At 41.6% G+C, this 16,071-nt stretch overlaps 1 protein-coding gene across 1 annotated transcript in view; it reads right to left on the bottom strand.

Moving 5' to 3' along the window:
- COQ8A (coenzyme Q8A) overlaps nt 1–16,071 on the bottom strand; it is a 72,035-nt gene that overhangs the window by 22,168 nt on the left and 33,796 nt on the right. Inside the window, exons 4-5 of the mRNA XM_063124147.1 lie at nt 14,409–14,475; nt 5,416–5,490 (exon numbers count right to left, since the gene is read on the bottom strand). Of these exons, the coding sequence (XP_062980217.1) occupies nt 5,416–5,490; nt 14,409–14,475 (142 nt within the window). The remainder of the gene's footprint in view (nt 1–5,415; nt 5,491–14,408; nt 14,476–16,071) is intronic.

Raw genomic sequence — 16,071 nt, 5'->3', positions numbered from 1 at the left:
CAACAAAAGAGGAAGTCATGGTGGAAGTTGGAGTGTGCAAATGGAAGAGAAAGTACACAAGCTTGACACTGCATGCAGAGCAGCTCATAATCTTTGGTGCTTGAGTACTTTTTAAAGTATTCTAAGTTTTCATCAGGGGAGAGCACCGATACACTCATATAGTAGCCCTTCCCAAGTCAAGAAAATATTTGTCCAAGTGTGTAGCTGAGGTTTGTCTTATTTTTTCTGTTGTGTAAGCAGGTGTGGCACCAACTCAAATTTGGGCCACAGCACTTCAGAAGGGGGAGTTAAACCTTTCCCCTGCCTTCAGTGAGGAGCACCTCTTGGAGCATCATGGTCCCTACCTGAATCAAGGTCATATGAGTTAATGCAAGAGTAAAAAAGACAAGACTCAGTTACATGATTAGTGAAACTTGCTGGTTGCATTATATTGAACTCCCAATCCACAGCCTTCAAACAGACCAGAGTCCGTAGTCTTTGAAGATTAGCTTGCGGTAAATTAACTCAAATCTGGAAACGATTAGCTTTGGGGAGGGATTTTTTTAAAAAAAACTTTATCCCATGATTTTAGCAGCAGCAGCCCTTGAGATTCTATTATTTGCTGACTAAACCCTGCCACAAAATCAGACTGCTGCTCTTGTTGACAAGATGAGATCAACATTATTATTTTTTAAAAAAGTGAGCTGCGAAGCTCCATTTGCAGACTCTTTGGAATGAATGACAGCAGAGGCAGGTGGAAAACACTGTCGGTGGGAGAGAAAAGAGCCAACAGAAATATATTTGATTTCATCAGCCCAACAAAATAGATCTGGAATCACAGAGACAGGAAAGCACAGGCCTCAAAGAGGAAATTTACAGTGGAATCTTATACGGGTCTACTCAGAAGTAAGCCCCACTGAGTTCAATGGGGTTTACCTGGAGGCAAGCAGGTATAGGGTTGTAGCCTTAGGATCATTATTATTAATCAGCATCACCATTCCTGAGCCAAATTTATACCCTCCTGCTCTTTATGTCTTTATGAACTGGAGGGTAGCAGCTAGTAAATATTTGTTTGAATGTAATCAGAGAATCACGTTCAAGAGCATAAGATATGAGAGGAACCATATAGGTCATTAAGGGAGACTGGCATTCTCAAGAACACAGCAAGTGCAAAATCACAACAGGGGCATGAGTTACACAGATTAACCATACAACAGCTCCTCTAATGGGTCATATAATCTGCACCTATTGCCTCATCTAATCCCACCTATTCCCCACTCTAACAGTGCAATCTGATTCAGGTTTACTCAGAAGCAATTCACATTGTGTTCAATGGGGCTCACTCTCTAGTAGGTGTCTTTAGGACTGCAGTCTAAGAAAACTAAAGCATCCTTGATTCCTGTCCATTTTTTCCCCTGGAAGATCTCCATGGGAGCAGTCCAAAACCAATGTTATATTTATTAACCTTGTTATGATAGGATTAAGATGTCGAGCCTCATGCTGAGCCTAGATCTCCTTGCTTGTACTTTCAGACCAGTGCTCCCCCTTGCCCCTGCTTTCCACCGTAAGGCTAAACATTCTTTTCAGAATGTTTGTCTGCTTGCCAATTTCCATATTAACCTCTTAATGAGAAGCATATTCATTTACCTGCCTGTTGAGGAAACGGGACCACAAATGTGGTTGCCACTGTTGAACGCTTTTTTCTTTATTCTACATAGAATTTTATTTCATTTCAACATAAAGTTAATAAAATAAAGGGAGGATGAAGAAGAAGAGGAGGAGGAGGAGGAGGAGAAGGAGATCTAATAATAAAACAAGATCACTACATAAACAAAGGAATTCACTAATCATAATTTTTAGTTATTCCAGCAAGATAACCATCTGTCTCCAAAGCTTTGAAAAAGACAAGAACATTCCCAGTCCTTGTACAGATTTTGCAAAGACTCAGAAAACTAGCGAGACGCAAACCATTGCTTCCTGGGGCTCAGTCCATAGTCAGGTAGAGTCCTCTGCCTCCTCCAAGAGGGATCACACTTCGTTCCGAAGGCAGTATCCGAAGTTGCCCTTGTGCTAGCGGGAACCATCACTAGAGCAACAGGAAGCTGGCATGTCTTACAGCAACCTCAAGAAACTAGCCAAAACTAGCTTTTCTAGAATGGAACAAGTCAGCGGAGCTTACAGAAGGGAACTCTACTGACCTGTTCCATTCCAGTTTTTAGGCTGGTTTCTAGGGTTGCTCTAAAAACGTTCAGCTTCTTGTTGCTGTAGCAGCCCCATTCCTGCTAGCACGACCTAATGAGCACTGTCAGACTGCCAGCTTTGGATACTGCCCCAGGTCTCTCCAAGCCTCAGCAGGACAAGGGGCACATTCCAGCACTAGGCAGGGCTAAGGACACAGAGACTTTTGATGAATGTCTTATCAGGTTGGGATTTTCCCACCAAGCATAGAAAACACAGCTCAGTTCTAAGACTACCCCGGAGCAAGCCCCAGTGAAACAGCTCCAATGCCTACAAAAGCACAGCTTAATTCTGCGCAGAGTGGAGGCTCCCTATCTCTGCTCTAGATGTTGTAGACTACGACTACCATCAGCCCAACCAGAACAGCCCGTTATCAGGCATTATGGAGCTGGAGTTCACAACATGTGGAGGGACCCATGTTGAGGGAAGACTGGATTAAAGCCACAAACTCAGACAGCAAAAGCAACTGCAGAGCTAGCTAAAGAACCCAGGATCTCATTTTTAAAGCCAGTTATCTATTCCCTGTGTGCTCGTGCTCCCATGGCAAAGAACTCTATTTCAAGGACTCTACAACATAGCCTTCTATCTACAGCCGACTTCCCAAACATGGTGCCCTCCAGATACTTTGAACTGCAATTCCCATCATCCTTGACCATGCTGGCTGGGGCTGATGGGAAACATACTCTAAAACATCTGGAGAAGGCTACAGGATGTCAGAGAAAGGGGTCTTTGACCTTGACCACCACACAAAAAATGCCTAAGGTTCTTCTGTAAACAAACCAGCAAATTATCATAAAACTAAAAGCCCCTGACAGTTCACTTCTCCTTACACTAAATCCCATGAGCATAGCTCTTCTCCCCACCCGCCCCCAGAATTTACAGTTTGTGAGCAGCAGTGAGTTCAACCTCTTTTAATAATTTTGCTGAGCCTGTATTCAGGTCAGAGAGTGACCAATTATACAAGGTACCTCATGCAAACAGAAAAAAAAATGTAAACAAGAACAGTTGCACAATCTCTGCCCTGGAACAGGAATGCCTCCAAGGATCCTGTAACTGGGCTGACTGTGTTCACCTCAAAAGCCTCCTCCACTCTGTGCCCAGGCAATTTAGAGCGTCCTAGATCTGGGCAAAGATTCTGTGATTATACATTCTATAATTTCTACAAGACACTTAAAACAGACTACAGCTGGCTTTGCACTTGCATTCAACATGTTGTAACCACATGTTAGCTCTGCACCCTCAGGAAACGATTAACAACTTCTGCGAATATAACATGTACCGTTATGGAAGTACTTTAATAATTATCCCCATGGAGGCACACACATGAAGATTACGGAGGAACAAGTTAAAGATTTCTTGGGGCAGGGGTGGGGGGATTCAGTGAGCAAGTCTAAAATAAAAGGGGGCACAGTTCAATGCCAAAGCCCCAGAATCTTTTTACTTATGTGTTTTACTTGTGTTTTTAATTTGGTTTTTATGTTTTAATTTTATCTCTGTTTTTATTGGAGTTTTCCTATTGTTAACCACCTTGAGTACCTTCTTTTTTTAATATTTTTTTTATTATTTAACAACACATGATAAATCATATACATACATAACATAACATTCCTCTTATTTCTTAGCTATACATTCTACTTCTTAACCTTGAGTACCTTCTTCGGCAGCAATGTGAGCTATAAATTTAATGAACTAATAATAAATCCCCAGTTAGAAGGATCTCAGGTGGTAGGGAAGATAAAGCCTTCCAGTTGTGACCTTGGAAAAGCATGTCATACCAGTGGAGGGCGGGGATCATTGTGTAATTGCAGGCAACCTAAGTAATATCCTCTATTGCTTCTAGATTAACAGGCAGCATTAGAACAACGAGCTTGTATTAAGCCATGTGAAAGCTACATCTTTAAAGTTCAACCAGTGGTGGCATAAGGAAATACCAAACACACATAGACACGTACACACGTAATCTTGGGATGCTAGATGGAGAGGTAGGCCCTTGTCAAAGTATTTAGCAATTTTGGTTGGGATCTTCTTGATCCTTCCGTTATATGTCCTGATTACTGAAGTAAGTAGATCCTTGATGCAGTAAAAGGCTTTGGGTAGCAATACAATATTAAAAACTACTCCAAAGTTACTATTCTCTATTCACGTTCTTAACACACAAGGAACTGGTTGTGACAGAGTGAGCCAAAGATACCATCTGAAGCATGCAGACAGCAAGATACCAGACTGATTAAGACCTCTGGTGGACAAACTTTGTCAGACTCACATCTGAACATTCACAACTGGGTGCAGTTACTTTTTATAATAATTTTAAGAGTGGAGGAATATCATATGGGAATCAGTCAAGCACCAGGAGACTTAGTACCTGACAGCAAGATGTATGTTTGGCACAGTACTCCTCTTCCCACACAAGGACGTGTATCTGCTCTGTTCCTGAGCAGCTTGAAGACGTTGGATAGAACAAAGACCAGCCCTCTCCAAACCTCTGATAATCTCCCCTGCATTTGTGAACTTCCATCGGGCAAGTTCATATGTGAGACCGCAGCCAATCCAAGCACAGAAATGACTTGTTCACTATGTCGTTTTGTGCAACAACACCGTTCCTTTATCTCAGATATATTCTATATAACCTTCACTTCAGTGACTGATTGTTAGCCAGGTCCAAGACAAACAAGATATCTATTTATGGTAAAACAAGTACTGCAACTATTTTTTTCCAATATTCTGAAAGGAAAGAACCAGAAGACAAACTTCAAAATAAAGTTCAAGGATAGCTGCAAAACAAGACAGGCAGTCACGAATGCTCTGCTAAGCAAACAGACACATTAAGCTTCTGTGTTGATCAGGGCCAGTACACCAAAGAATTCTTCTAGGGGGGCAATGCTTTATCTTATTCTACAGTTTTTCTCCCACCAATAGGCAGGAATTTGTCTTCCTGCTGCATCATCAACAACCACAACACTACCACCTTCTTAAATTTCAATTGTCATTTATTCAAAGTGGATAAAAATTGCAGGTAGCTGTGTTGCTTCATTAGAAAACAAATCTAAATGCAGAAGTCCTATACAAGCTTTATTAGTTGGTATTACTCTACTATGTCTTTAAAATATTTGTGACTCTGGGCACTTGCAAATCAAAATGTGCTCGGAGACAGAGACAGGACTGGATGCTTGTATTAGGAGTAAGCAAAGGCACACTCACCATTGCGCTCTTCAGATCTAAGGCTCTTCTTTGCAACTTCTGCCAATGCTCCAATGCCAAGGCCAACAGCTAAGCCTTTAACAAAGAAAAGGAGAAGAGAGAAGGAGTCACCGGGAGCAGGATAAAATGCCATCTGTACACAGTCACATCTTTGTGCAGTAATGACTTGTTACAAAGTAGCCCTTCATCTGATATGGATACTCTTTAAACAGACTAAAGGACATGTATTAAGCAAAAACAAACAATGCGCCACTCAGTTTCAGCACCATGCTGTGCCCACTTCCCCAATGCAACAACATTACCATCCAAAGGAAATGTCTCCAGCGCATAGAAAAAGTGCTCCAGAAATGGAGAGTCAAGTAATGCTAATGAAGACTACGGGCTGCTCCCACTGAAATGGAACATTCCACACCCGCAATGGCATTTAGTACCGGCCACGGGATCTTTGATATAAAACACCACCTATTAAGGAGGAGACTGTGCCTACACCTTTAAGTGTTGCACATGCTTGTTTAATGCAACTGTAATTTCCAAAATCGAACCATGTTAAACCAAAATCTAACAGATGCATCACTTCACCTTCCACCTTTTGATCCTCCATTGGTTTCTTCCACCACCAACTATGGCCAGGAGAGATCACTTTTGCCCCAATACAGTTGGAGGAGCAGGTGAAAGAGCTTGTGCCTCCTAGCCAACTCCTACAGGAAAGTTTTGCTCAGTCTTTGTACCTTGCAGTATTTAAAAAGGTAGGCACAGAATCCAGATTTGGCAACCATGGTTCTTATGTGGAAATATTAACACAGAAGTTATCTCTAAAATATCTTCAGCAAAAAGATTCCAATATGCGGAATGGGTGGAAAGTTACACACAGTGCCCTGGGGTTCTGTTTATAGGATACAAGGCTGGAATTTAAACCATATCGTTTGTTAATGTAACTAACTCTACTGTCCTCTGCATAGTGGCTGATGGAGAGAAGTGTAACCTTCCCATGCATGCCCACATACATACACAAACAATATATATACGTAATCATAACAGGACATCCTTGGGAGGGCTTCTGTCCTGAAAAGTGGCTAAGAAATCTCATAAATAAATAAATAAATAAAGCTGTAAGCAGTCTTTGGCATGAAATACTAATTCTATATTTGACATACCTAGCTGATAAGTGCTTTGAGAATGAGTTTTATAATCTGCATTCCTGTCTTGTGTGAGATGTCAAATGCCATCAAAGATATTAAGCAGCTGAACAATCCTCACTTTCCAGTAGTTGACAAGGATACCACAAATCATGTCGAACAGGTTGTCTTTCCTTCTAACCCTCTCTTCCTGCCACAAGCACAGCATCAGTTATACCACTGGCATCCACACATACTATTTGTAGGAAAGAAAAGGTTCTAATTCCATGGAAGAGTTGGGTACTTCGGAAGGAAAGGGAAGAGACGTAGAATCCCCAAAGGTGGACAGCTGGAGACATATCTAACCAAATACAGACTAGAGTCCCTATTAGGGCCTACTCTGTGGCAGTGGTAACAGCGAAGAAATCTTATTTCACCACCACCACCATTGCATCTGGTCAATGTCACCCACAGGGCTGTTCCAGGTCAGTTGCACTTTTTTCCTATGCACTTCCGGGCTCAAGTCCTAAATGGCTGAGGACCAAGTTATCTTAGAGATCCCATGTAGGACTGTCCAGGAATTAGTCTTGGTGTCATCTCAGATTATTCAGTGAACAAACATTGTAAAACACTCCTGCAATTCTGGAATCCCCTTCCCAATTGAAAACCCTCTGTGTATCTTTCGCCAGACCTGAAGTCAACCCTCTCTACTGGTTTTAATGTGCCATGTCTAATTTTATTTATTTAAAATTATTTGTAAGCCATCTTTAAGGGGGGGGAGCCCTCCCCGTTACTAGTTCTAATGTATAACATCTTTTACTCTTGCTATTGGTAGGTTGGCTTTTTGCAGTTTTAAGTGTCGATTATATGTTGTTATTGCTTTTAGAAATTCTTTGTTGTACTTTTTACTGATCATATATTGTTTTTATGATTATGCCGTATCCCTGTCTAGGTACTTTGAGTAGAGGAGTGGGACATATATTGTTACTATTTTTATTATGATAGTACTTGAAATTTAACAAAGTTAACAATGCTTCTGTTCTACTCCTCCATCTACAACGCCCTCCTGTTCCCCCTCCTGATAAGATTTAGGCTTGTACATTATGTACTCTGCCCAGCACTGCACAGCTCCACCTTAATAATCACACAAATCGGCCAGCCCAGAACCAAAACAGTGAACGTTAAGATAGGCACATGCTATAAACAACTTACAATGGCAGGCTTTTTAAAGATTAACCAGGAGGGATTTCTTAGCTTCAGTGTTTCAGAACTGTTTACATGTCAATTTATTTTGATAAAGCCAGTCTCCTTCAAGAGAGGCTTTCACCTTACTGCTTGCAATGAGATTGTATTATAAAGCATGTATTGAGGGTGCTGCTCTTGAAACAGCAACAAAACAGTGTCCTCTGGGTTGTATCCAAGCCTGAAGACGGATTTTTCTTTTGCACATCTGACATTCATCCTATTAAGTGGTCCCAGATCACACCACATGTGATCTGGGACCACATGTTTTCAGTCCACTTCTTGATTTTTAGTTTTACCCTACCCAGTGCCTGTTTACCCTACCCTGTGCCTGTTTGCTTTCTCTTCCCCTCCTTATTGTTTTATCATGGTTTTATTAGAATGTAAGCCTATGCGGCAGGGTCTCGCTATTTACTGTTTTACTCTGTACAGCACCATGTACATTGATGGTGCTATATAAATAATAATAATAATAATAATAATAATAATAATAATAATTGTTTGCTGTGGTACTGTTCTGTGCCACCTATGCCGTAATAGGGGCCATTTTCATTTTGGTGGTGGGTTTTAACCTTGGCACAAATTCAGCCAGCCAGATTTTAATGTATGCCAGCAGAAGATTACAGCACAGTCTGGTTACTTCAGACTTAGGCTCCCTACCACCCATTTTTATCATTAAACCGGTGCCAACCCACAAAATTAGCTTTTATGAAGTACATGAATAAATAAAATGCCTGGGCTTGCAAGTTCAACAGGAGAAAGCATGTTTCTGTTTTTAACTATTTCTAAGCTGGCCTTTTGCAATCAATGAAAAAAAATACCCAGGAAATGCACAAAAATTAGTGTGAAGAGAGAATGAAAGATAAATATGAAATGGAACACAAACTGCGGGTTTAGGCTTGTAGGTACAACCTACAAGGTTTGGCTTATGAATCTATGAGTGGTAGTAAATTAAATCATAATTACAAACTGAATAGCCTTGTTCATTCTTAATAACCCTATAGTTGGAGTGCCTCCACAACTTTGACAAACACACACATAGTGTCACTCCGAAATAAACAAAAAACAGGCTTCTACCAGTCTTATCTTCCACGCTGCACGGCTTATCCTATGCATACTCTATCCAGTCGACAAGGCTCTTATGTGTCATTTGCTTCAAAACATGCAACACTACTGTGTATGTGTGAAGTTAAGCAAGCAAACAAATAAAATTAAAATGGCACAGTGATAGCCCCAATTCAGCATCAAGAAAGGCTAGATTTTGATGTGTGTGCGTGTGTATGTGTACGTGATATGTGGTTGAACACTTCTGCTCTTACAGAGTTTGAACAAAAGCAGCCAGAAGGAAACGCATAGGAAAGCCAACTAAAGGAACCAAAGGGAAGAGGGACTGATCAAGAAACCACAATAGTGTAAATGAAAGAAACTTTAAGACATTTTTGTCTGATAAAGATGTAAAGTGTCACAAAATATCTTAATCATAATTAATCTCTTAATCACCCCACCCAAATTCTACTCTCTATTTCCACTGGCAGCATTAACCACATTATAAAGTTATATTTGTGCTTCTTTGTATGAGGAGTGAGGAAGGAAGCCTGTACAGCACTCCAGATCTCTTGACCATAGACATTGGGCCTGTTCAGATGACATGCTAAGCCATGATTAGGCTGCTAACCCTTTTGCAGCAAAAGGGTTAGTGAGAGTGTTTAAACCATAGTAATGTACCACCATGGTTAGGAATGGTATACATGACACACTAAGTCATGTATACATACTTTTGGACAAGTATCATTACACCATTAGAGTCTGACTGCTGTTCTGAAACAGTAAAAAGAGCTACATTATTTTTAATAAAAGCAGAAGTCCTTGGTAAGATGACAATGCATTCAATTTCATCTGCTGTGCTTCAATGGACAGAGCCTGGCAAATATCAGTGATTTAAATGGAGTTTGTTCTTGCATTGGCCTTTTCAGGACAGGGCTGTAAGGCGAAGTTGCAAAGCTCTGCCTATGGTAAAAACCTATAGGATTGTAAGTGCGAAATTGTGTGCAAGAGACAGACATATTGCTAAACCATGGTATGAGTGATCAAGAAGCCTTAAGCTTGCATACTTTTTCCACCCCTCCCCTATTGGGTAATTATTGCATCCTTCCTTTCCGACTTGCAGGCAAAGCATAGTTTCCTGTTTGTCTGAACCAGCAAAATATGGGTTACACACACATGCAAGCCAGGACTGGAAAGCTATGACAAACCATGGTTTTCAACCCTAGTTCACAGGGCAAACACAAGCCATAGTTTGTTGGTTCAGAAAAAAACACTAGCCTGTGGTTTGCCTTACACCAGGAAAGACAGGAATCACTGTTCATGAAGGAAGGAGAGAGATGGAAGCGTGTGGGCCTGGGGCTTCTTAAAGGCGCTCTCTCCTACCATCTAAACCAACCCAGTACAACACTGAGAAAGACTGTTTTGGAAAGAGCTGTTGCTTCTCTTAAGAACAGCCTCAGCAAACGGCTGTTTAGAGTAGAAAGGAAACATTAATTAAGACACAAGCATATTTGACATCAAGAGTGACTTTATGTTTCTGCGCCAAGTCTGAACTGGATTACAGCATACATACACACAGTCCAGCCTCAGCCAAGACAGTGCTGTTCAACATTAGCCTGGCCTGTTCAGCATCACACTCAGATCTTCCTTGTCCTGCACATGCCTGGCCCATTTCAGAGCAAGAGTTCCCAACCCCCTTTCAAAACATCTGCCACTTGTACATAAATATCTAACCGAAGACTGGAGAAGGCTTCCCTAACCTAGTGCTCTCCAGCTGTGTTGGACCACAACTGTCATCACACCCAGATAACATGGCCATGTTGGCTGGGGATTATGGGACCTGTGGTCCAACAAAGATGGAAGGCACCAAGTTGGGGAAGTTGAAGTACAGACCTTCTCAACTCAAACACAGCAGCAGAATTATTTTCCAGTTCAAAGCTTAAATGTAAAGTAAATTCCGACAGGCAAGGTTTTGCTACAGGGCTGTGAAGACCCTTTGGCATGCAGTTTGAGATGTGAAGCCACAAATTTCCTTCATTCCATAAACACAACTATAAGTACCCATAAAACCCTCAATGCAGACCAAGGCTATAAGACTTTCAAAATTCTTACTCTGATCTTGCATGAGGGATGTCCCACTACTTTCAGTGGACACAGCATGTCAAAGCACATAAAGGAATAGGGTTATATTTATGTTAATACAGCTAGCTCTGTGGGTGGGAGAAATCCATAACAGCATCAGAGTTCGAGAATGCTTAAGAATTTTCTGGATTGAGGGCATCTGACTCCAGAAAAATAGGGACATTTTCTGGATTAACTGCTGTTTCTGAAAGTTTGTCTTTATGCGTACATATATAAAAATGTCATACCAATAAGAATGTCCCTATTCAGACAAACACGCTAAACCATGGTGGTTAAATGTTTTAAACTAAACATTATGGCTTAGCATGTCGTGTGAACCATATAGAAATGTAATAAATAAATAAATAAATAAATAAATGACTTGGTGTTTTGTGTGAACCATTCCTAACCATGGTGGCTACATAACCATGTTTTAAACATATTCACTAACCATTTGCTGCAAAAGTGTTAGTGGCTTAAACATGGCTTAACATGTTGTCTGAACAGGCCCAACAGCTCCTTCAGGAGAACCACCTGCAGCTTTAACTGTTGTGATGAAGAGGAAATTTCACCAGGTTCTCCATATATACAACTGACACCTGCTGAAATTCCCTTTTCAATAAAACTGTTAAAGATACAGGAGCCCTGTCCTCCTTTTCATATGGTCACTCTAAACAGTGGCTCGCCTTGGTGATGTCATCACCTGGCACAGGTGGGTCTTGCCCCACTCCAGCCAGCAATGATGCAAAGCCTTTCAGGAGCAGGCCAGCCTGGGCAATAAAACCAGTCAAGAAGCTGTCTTTGCATCAGCCAAACTGTAGAGTAGGGGTGGGGGTCATTCCCCTAAGCCATAGCCACCATGGCTAACGGTCAGAGATTATGGGAATTGCAGTCCAAAACATATGGAGGGTACCACGTTGACTACCCTTGATTTAGGGAAAAGCCTTTATATTATTCAAGTGCAAGCATAGGTGGATATGTACTGAGCCCAATTGTGGAGGTTTTTAAAGTTTCTTTCCACAGCTGATGCATTTGACAAAGTGGGCTCTAGCTCACAATATTTATGCCACAATACATTTGTTAATCTTTGGCACTTTTAAAGGACTCCCCTCAGTTATGGAAGCAACAATTTGCAATTGTTTCCTCCACAAACCTAAACATTGACAATGTTTCACAGCCAAGAAGTATTCAAAGAGTCCAAAAATATATATAAAAGTTATTGTTATTTACTTATTTATTTATTTATTACACTTTTATACCGCCCAATAGCCGAAGCTCTCTGGGTGGTTCACAAAAACCGCCTTACTTATTATTACAATTATTAAATGCTTTAGGAACATAGGAAGCTTACTTGTACTGAGTCAGACCATGGATTCAAATAGCCCAGTATTGTTGACACTAACTGGCAGTGGCTCTCCAGTGTTTCAGGCAGGATTTTTTCCTAGCTCTACATGGGGATGCTGGGAATTGCTCTTCCAACTGAGCTATGGCCTCATCTAGCTAACTTTCTTAGCTACTTTTCTTAGTTGTCCTTCAAGATTGTGTTTGCATACACGTGCACTCACACTTTGGAAGGGGGAAAACTGGCATTCATGCCATTGTTCCTCCTACTGGCTCAGGAAAATGTTTACTTTGTTCTGTAGCTTTGCCTCTGCTTCAGGGGATAATGTACACTACACTACACAGTCCTGTGGTAACTTGCCGAATGGAAGCAAAGTTCCCAGCCACTGTGATATACAAACAGAAAAGTTCAAAAGGCATATAGAAGTAGATCTCATCTTAGAGAAATGAATACTACGGACAGGAGCCAACTCTAGCTATAAATAGGGAAGGTCACAAAACAGCAGAGGCGTCTTTTTTAAGTAAGCCGCATGCTGCTCTTTACACATTGGCCACACTAAAAAGAGCAGATGGAAGGTGACATTCCTCTGTCCTCCTACAGAGTCCAAGATGCTAATAATTCCAAGAAAGCCAGGGAGCCTCAAAGACAGTTTCCAGGTCCAATCCCCAAGATGGAAGCAATACTATTAAGAACAATATAATACAGTGGTGCAGAACCTGAGGCCCGGGGGCCAAATCCGGCCCTCCACGTTCCCCCAGAAGGCCATGCTCCCTTCCCTGGCCTCACCCTTTTCCTCTAAGCATCCTGTGGTGGTTTTCCAGATTTTGTTCAGATCCCCCCCCCCCCCCCCAAATCTAAGAGATTGAAATCTCTCTCCCAAGACTTAGTTGTTGGCTGTAAAAGCTTTAAGCTAAACTATGCTGATATTCTTGGTGTTTTGTCTTTGGGCCTGTCCACCACATGAATGCAGCCCTTAAGAGCTTCTCCAAAATAGGATTCGGCCCTCAAGCTGGAAGAGGTTCTACACCCCTGGTAAAAGAAGTTATAATTTCACAAGCTTCCAATGTTTTTCTTCATTGTACTGCAGTGATGGGTAGTGGTGGTGCAGAATTCTCCCCCTTATGAAAATCTTATAGGAGCCCTCTCAGGATCAGACCTAATAACTCTTTTGCAAACCAAACGTGCCACTCAGATATGCACGGCAGTACTGAATGTACAAAGAGATAGAAACAGAAGAGTTTTCCCCAAAACATAAGAGTATTTCAACAAACTTCTTACTCAAGCATTCTCTAAAGCAGGGATGGGAAGAAGGCAGGCTTCCAGATGTTTTGGATTTCAAGTCCCAGAAGGCCTTGCTAGCAAGGCCAATGGTCACAAATGCTGGGAGCTGAAGTCCAAAACATCTGGAGATCTACTTTCTGCCTACCCCTGCTCTAAAGTACTTACCCTATTACTAGAGCAAAGACAAGGATTGTTTTTTTTAACTGATGCTGAAATTTAAGCAGAGAATCTGCAATGACTTCAATAGCCATAACGATCTGCAACAGAGATCTCAGCGCAAGCCAGGGCTCTGTTCTAGAGGGGCGCTGTGTGAGCCCCTCTCATCTCTCACACAGAAGACCTGTAGTGTGCCCAACTCTCAGGATTTCTGCCCCCTAACTTATTTAATGTGTGTTGCTGTTTTCTTGCAGTTAGCCACCTTGGCTGCCCCACTGATAGGGCAGTAAGCATGGATATAATATTTAATATATTATCAAATGCAATTCATATTATTTATGTATTACGTTTCTATACTACCCAATAGCCAAAGGTCTCTGAGCAGTTCACAACAATTAAAACCATAAAATACGACACAATAAAATACAGTCTAAGGAGGCCAGGTGTAGTCTTCTTCTAATAACACCAGTGGTCCAGGCCAGAGGTTCAATCAAAAATGTATTTTAAAGAAAATGTTGTTCAGCAATATCAGTTCAGGCATTCAGTTTCAGCACAACTGCTAAACAGATCTGTCAGAAAACCCTATACTTCTGTGCACATCAATTGCTATGGATGGTGCAATTCACAGAAGACTGGCTCAGAAGCATCTATCTTCACACTGATCTGGGCCCCCACAATTCAGAGAGACTCACCTCCAAAGTTAGCGAGTCTCCCAATTCGAGTAACTGGCACTTTCCGCTCTCGGGCATGTTCGCTGAGCTGCAGGGATGGAAGAAGAAAATTAGTATGGATGAATGTGTTGACAACGAACATACTAAGTAATCAAACTTTTCTACATTTACAAATGCCATACTAGAGAAGCTGGTTTCCTTAAACAGCTCATTTGAACAAATCTGAAGCTACTGCATCTATAAATCAAAGATCCATGGTATAACTGAGAAGCTCAGCCACGGTGGCTTTTGCACATGCATTGTGTTGGCATCACCCTTGCAACCTGTCTAACATGTATTATGTCTTTCGCTCTTGGAAAAGCTGCACGAGTAAGGGAATCATGGCAGCCAGGAGCAAAAGGATCCCGAATGTAAAGTGCAAGCTATGTATTTAAAGTTCATGACCTGTCTGTCTTCTACAGCAACAAAATTAATGGGAGTTGCTCTCCTGTTAGCCACAAACAGTAGGAACTCTGAATAAACAAAAATGCCTTCCCACCACCACCTTCATCAAGCAAACTCACGATAATAACTTCAACGGTGAATCTAAAGCAAAAAACATATGGCCCAATCCTGAAGAGTCCTCACCTCGAGACAGAATAGCACCTTAAAACACCACCACACATCTCTCATGGTACCCTTGATTCTGAGGACTCTCACCCATTTGTACCTTGGAAAAAAGGCATTTGTAAGCTTAAATCAGCCAGCCTAAATTCAGTCAAGAAGCCAGGAACCTCTGAAAGGCTCCTATATGTTCCCCGGAGCTGACCTATTCATTCTTTTGTTTAACCTTATTCTGAGTACCCTCAGTGGTTGCCTCGTACTCTTGCACTGAACTCTAGAACTGCCCTGGAGTTCAGCTCCCCTCTCTGAGAGTGTTGATCATGGGATCCAGCACACACAGGTTCTCTGCTGCATGGAGCCAAGATCCTTGCACAATTCACCTGACACACTCTGCTTGGCCCTTGTAATTTGCTCCTAACCACTAGTCCTCTCCCTGGGACAGAACCCATGCTTCCAGGTGCAGAATTCCCTTTTTGTTTATTTATTTATTTTATTGCATCTGTATACCGCCCCATAGCTGAAGCTCTCTGGGTGATTCACATAAGATAAAAACACTTAAAAACAATATACAAAAATTAAAAACCACAAAAACATGCAAAATGCACATACATTTAAAGCCACTATAACAACTTTACAAATGATGAGCCAAAAAACAGACCCAGGCTCATTACATATTGCTAATGCCTGGGAGAACAGAAAAGACTTGACCTGGCATCCAAATAGATGACAAAAGATGACAATAGCACCATCTTGCTATTTCGTATACCCAAATGGAGCATCATCCCCTGTGAAACAATGGATATTTCAGTGGTGCTCCCAAAGCCCACTGGAAGCAGAGTCAACTGCCTGGGACCACCATGGGAGACCCCTGCACTGTGTACATGACTGTAATGTCCATGCCAATGACATTTTGCATCCCTTCAGCCGCAGGGAGCATTATGACTATTAAGGTGTTGCTCAGTGGCTTCCCATCCTGTTGGCCAAGTAATGAGCCAAGGGCATTTTGCTAAGTTGAGCAGGGTCTTGAGCCAGGCATCTAGCTAGCTTCCCCTCCCTTTCTTCTTTCCCTCAGTTCCCTTGC

The sequence above is a fragment of the Elgaria multicarinata genome, chromosome 4, assembly GCF_023053635.1.
Source record: "Elgaria multicarinata webbii isolate HBS135686 ecotype San Diego chromosome 4, rElgMul1.1.pri, whole genome shotgun sequence".
NCBI lineage: Eukaryota > Metazoa > Chordata > Lepidosauria > Squamata > Anguidae > Elgaria > Elgaria multicarinata.
This window is presented reverse-complemented; position numbering and strand designations above follow the sequence as displayed.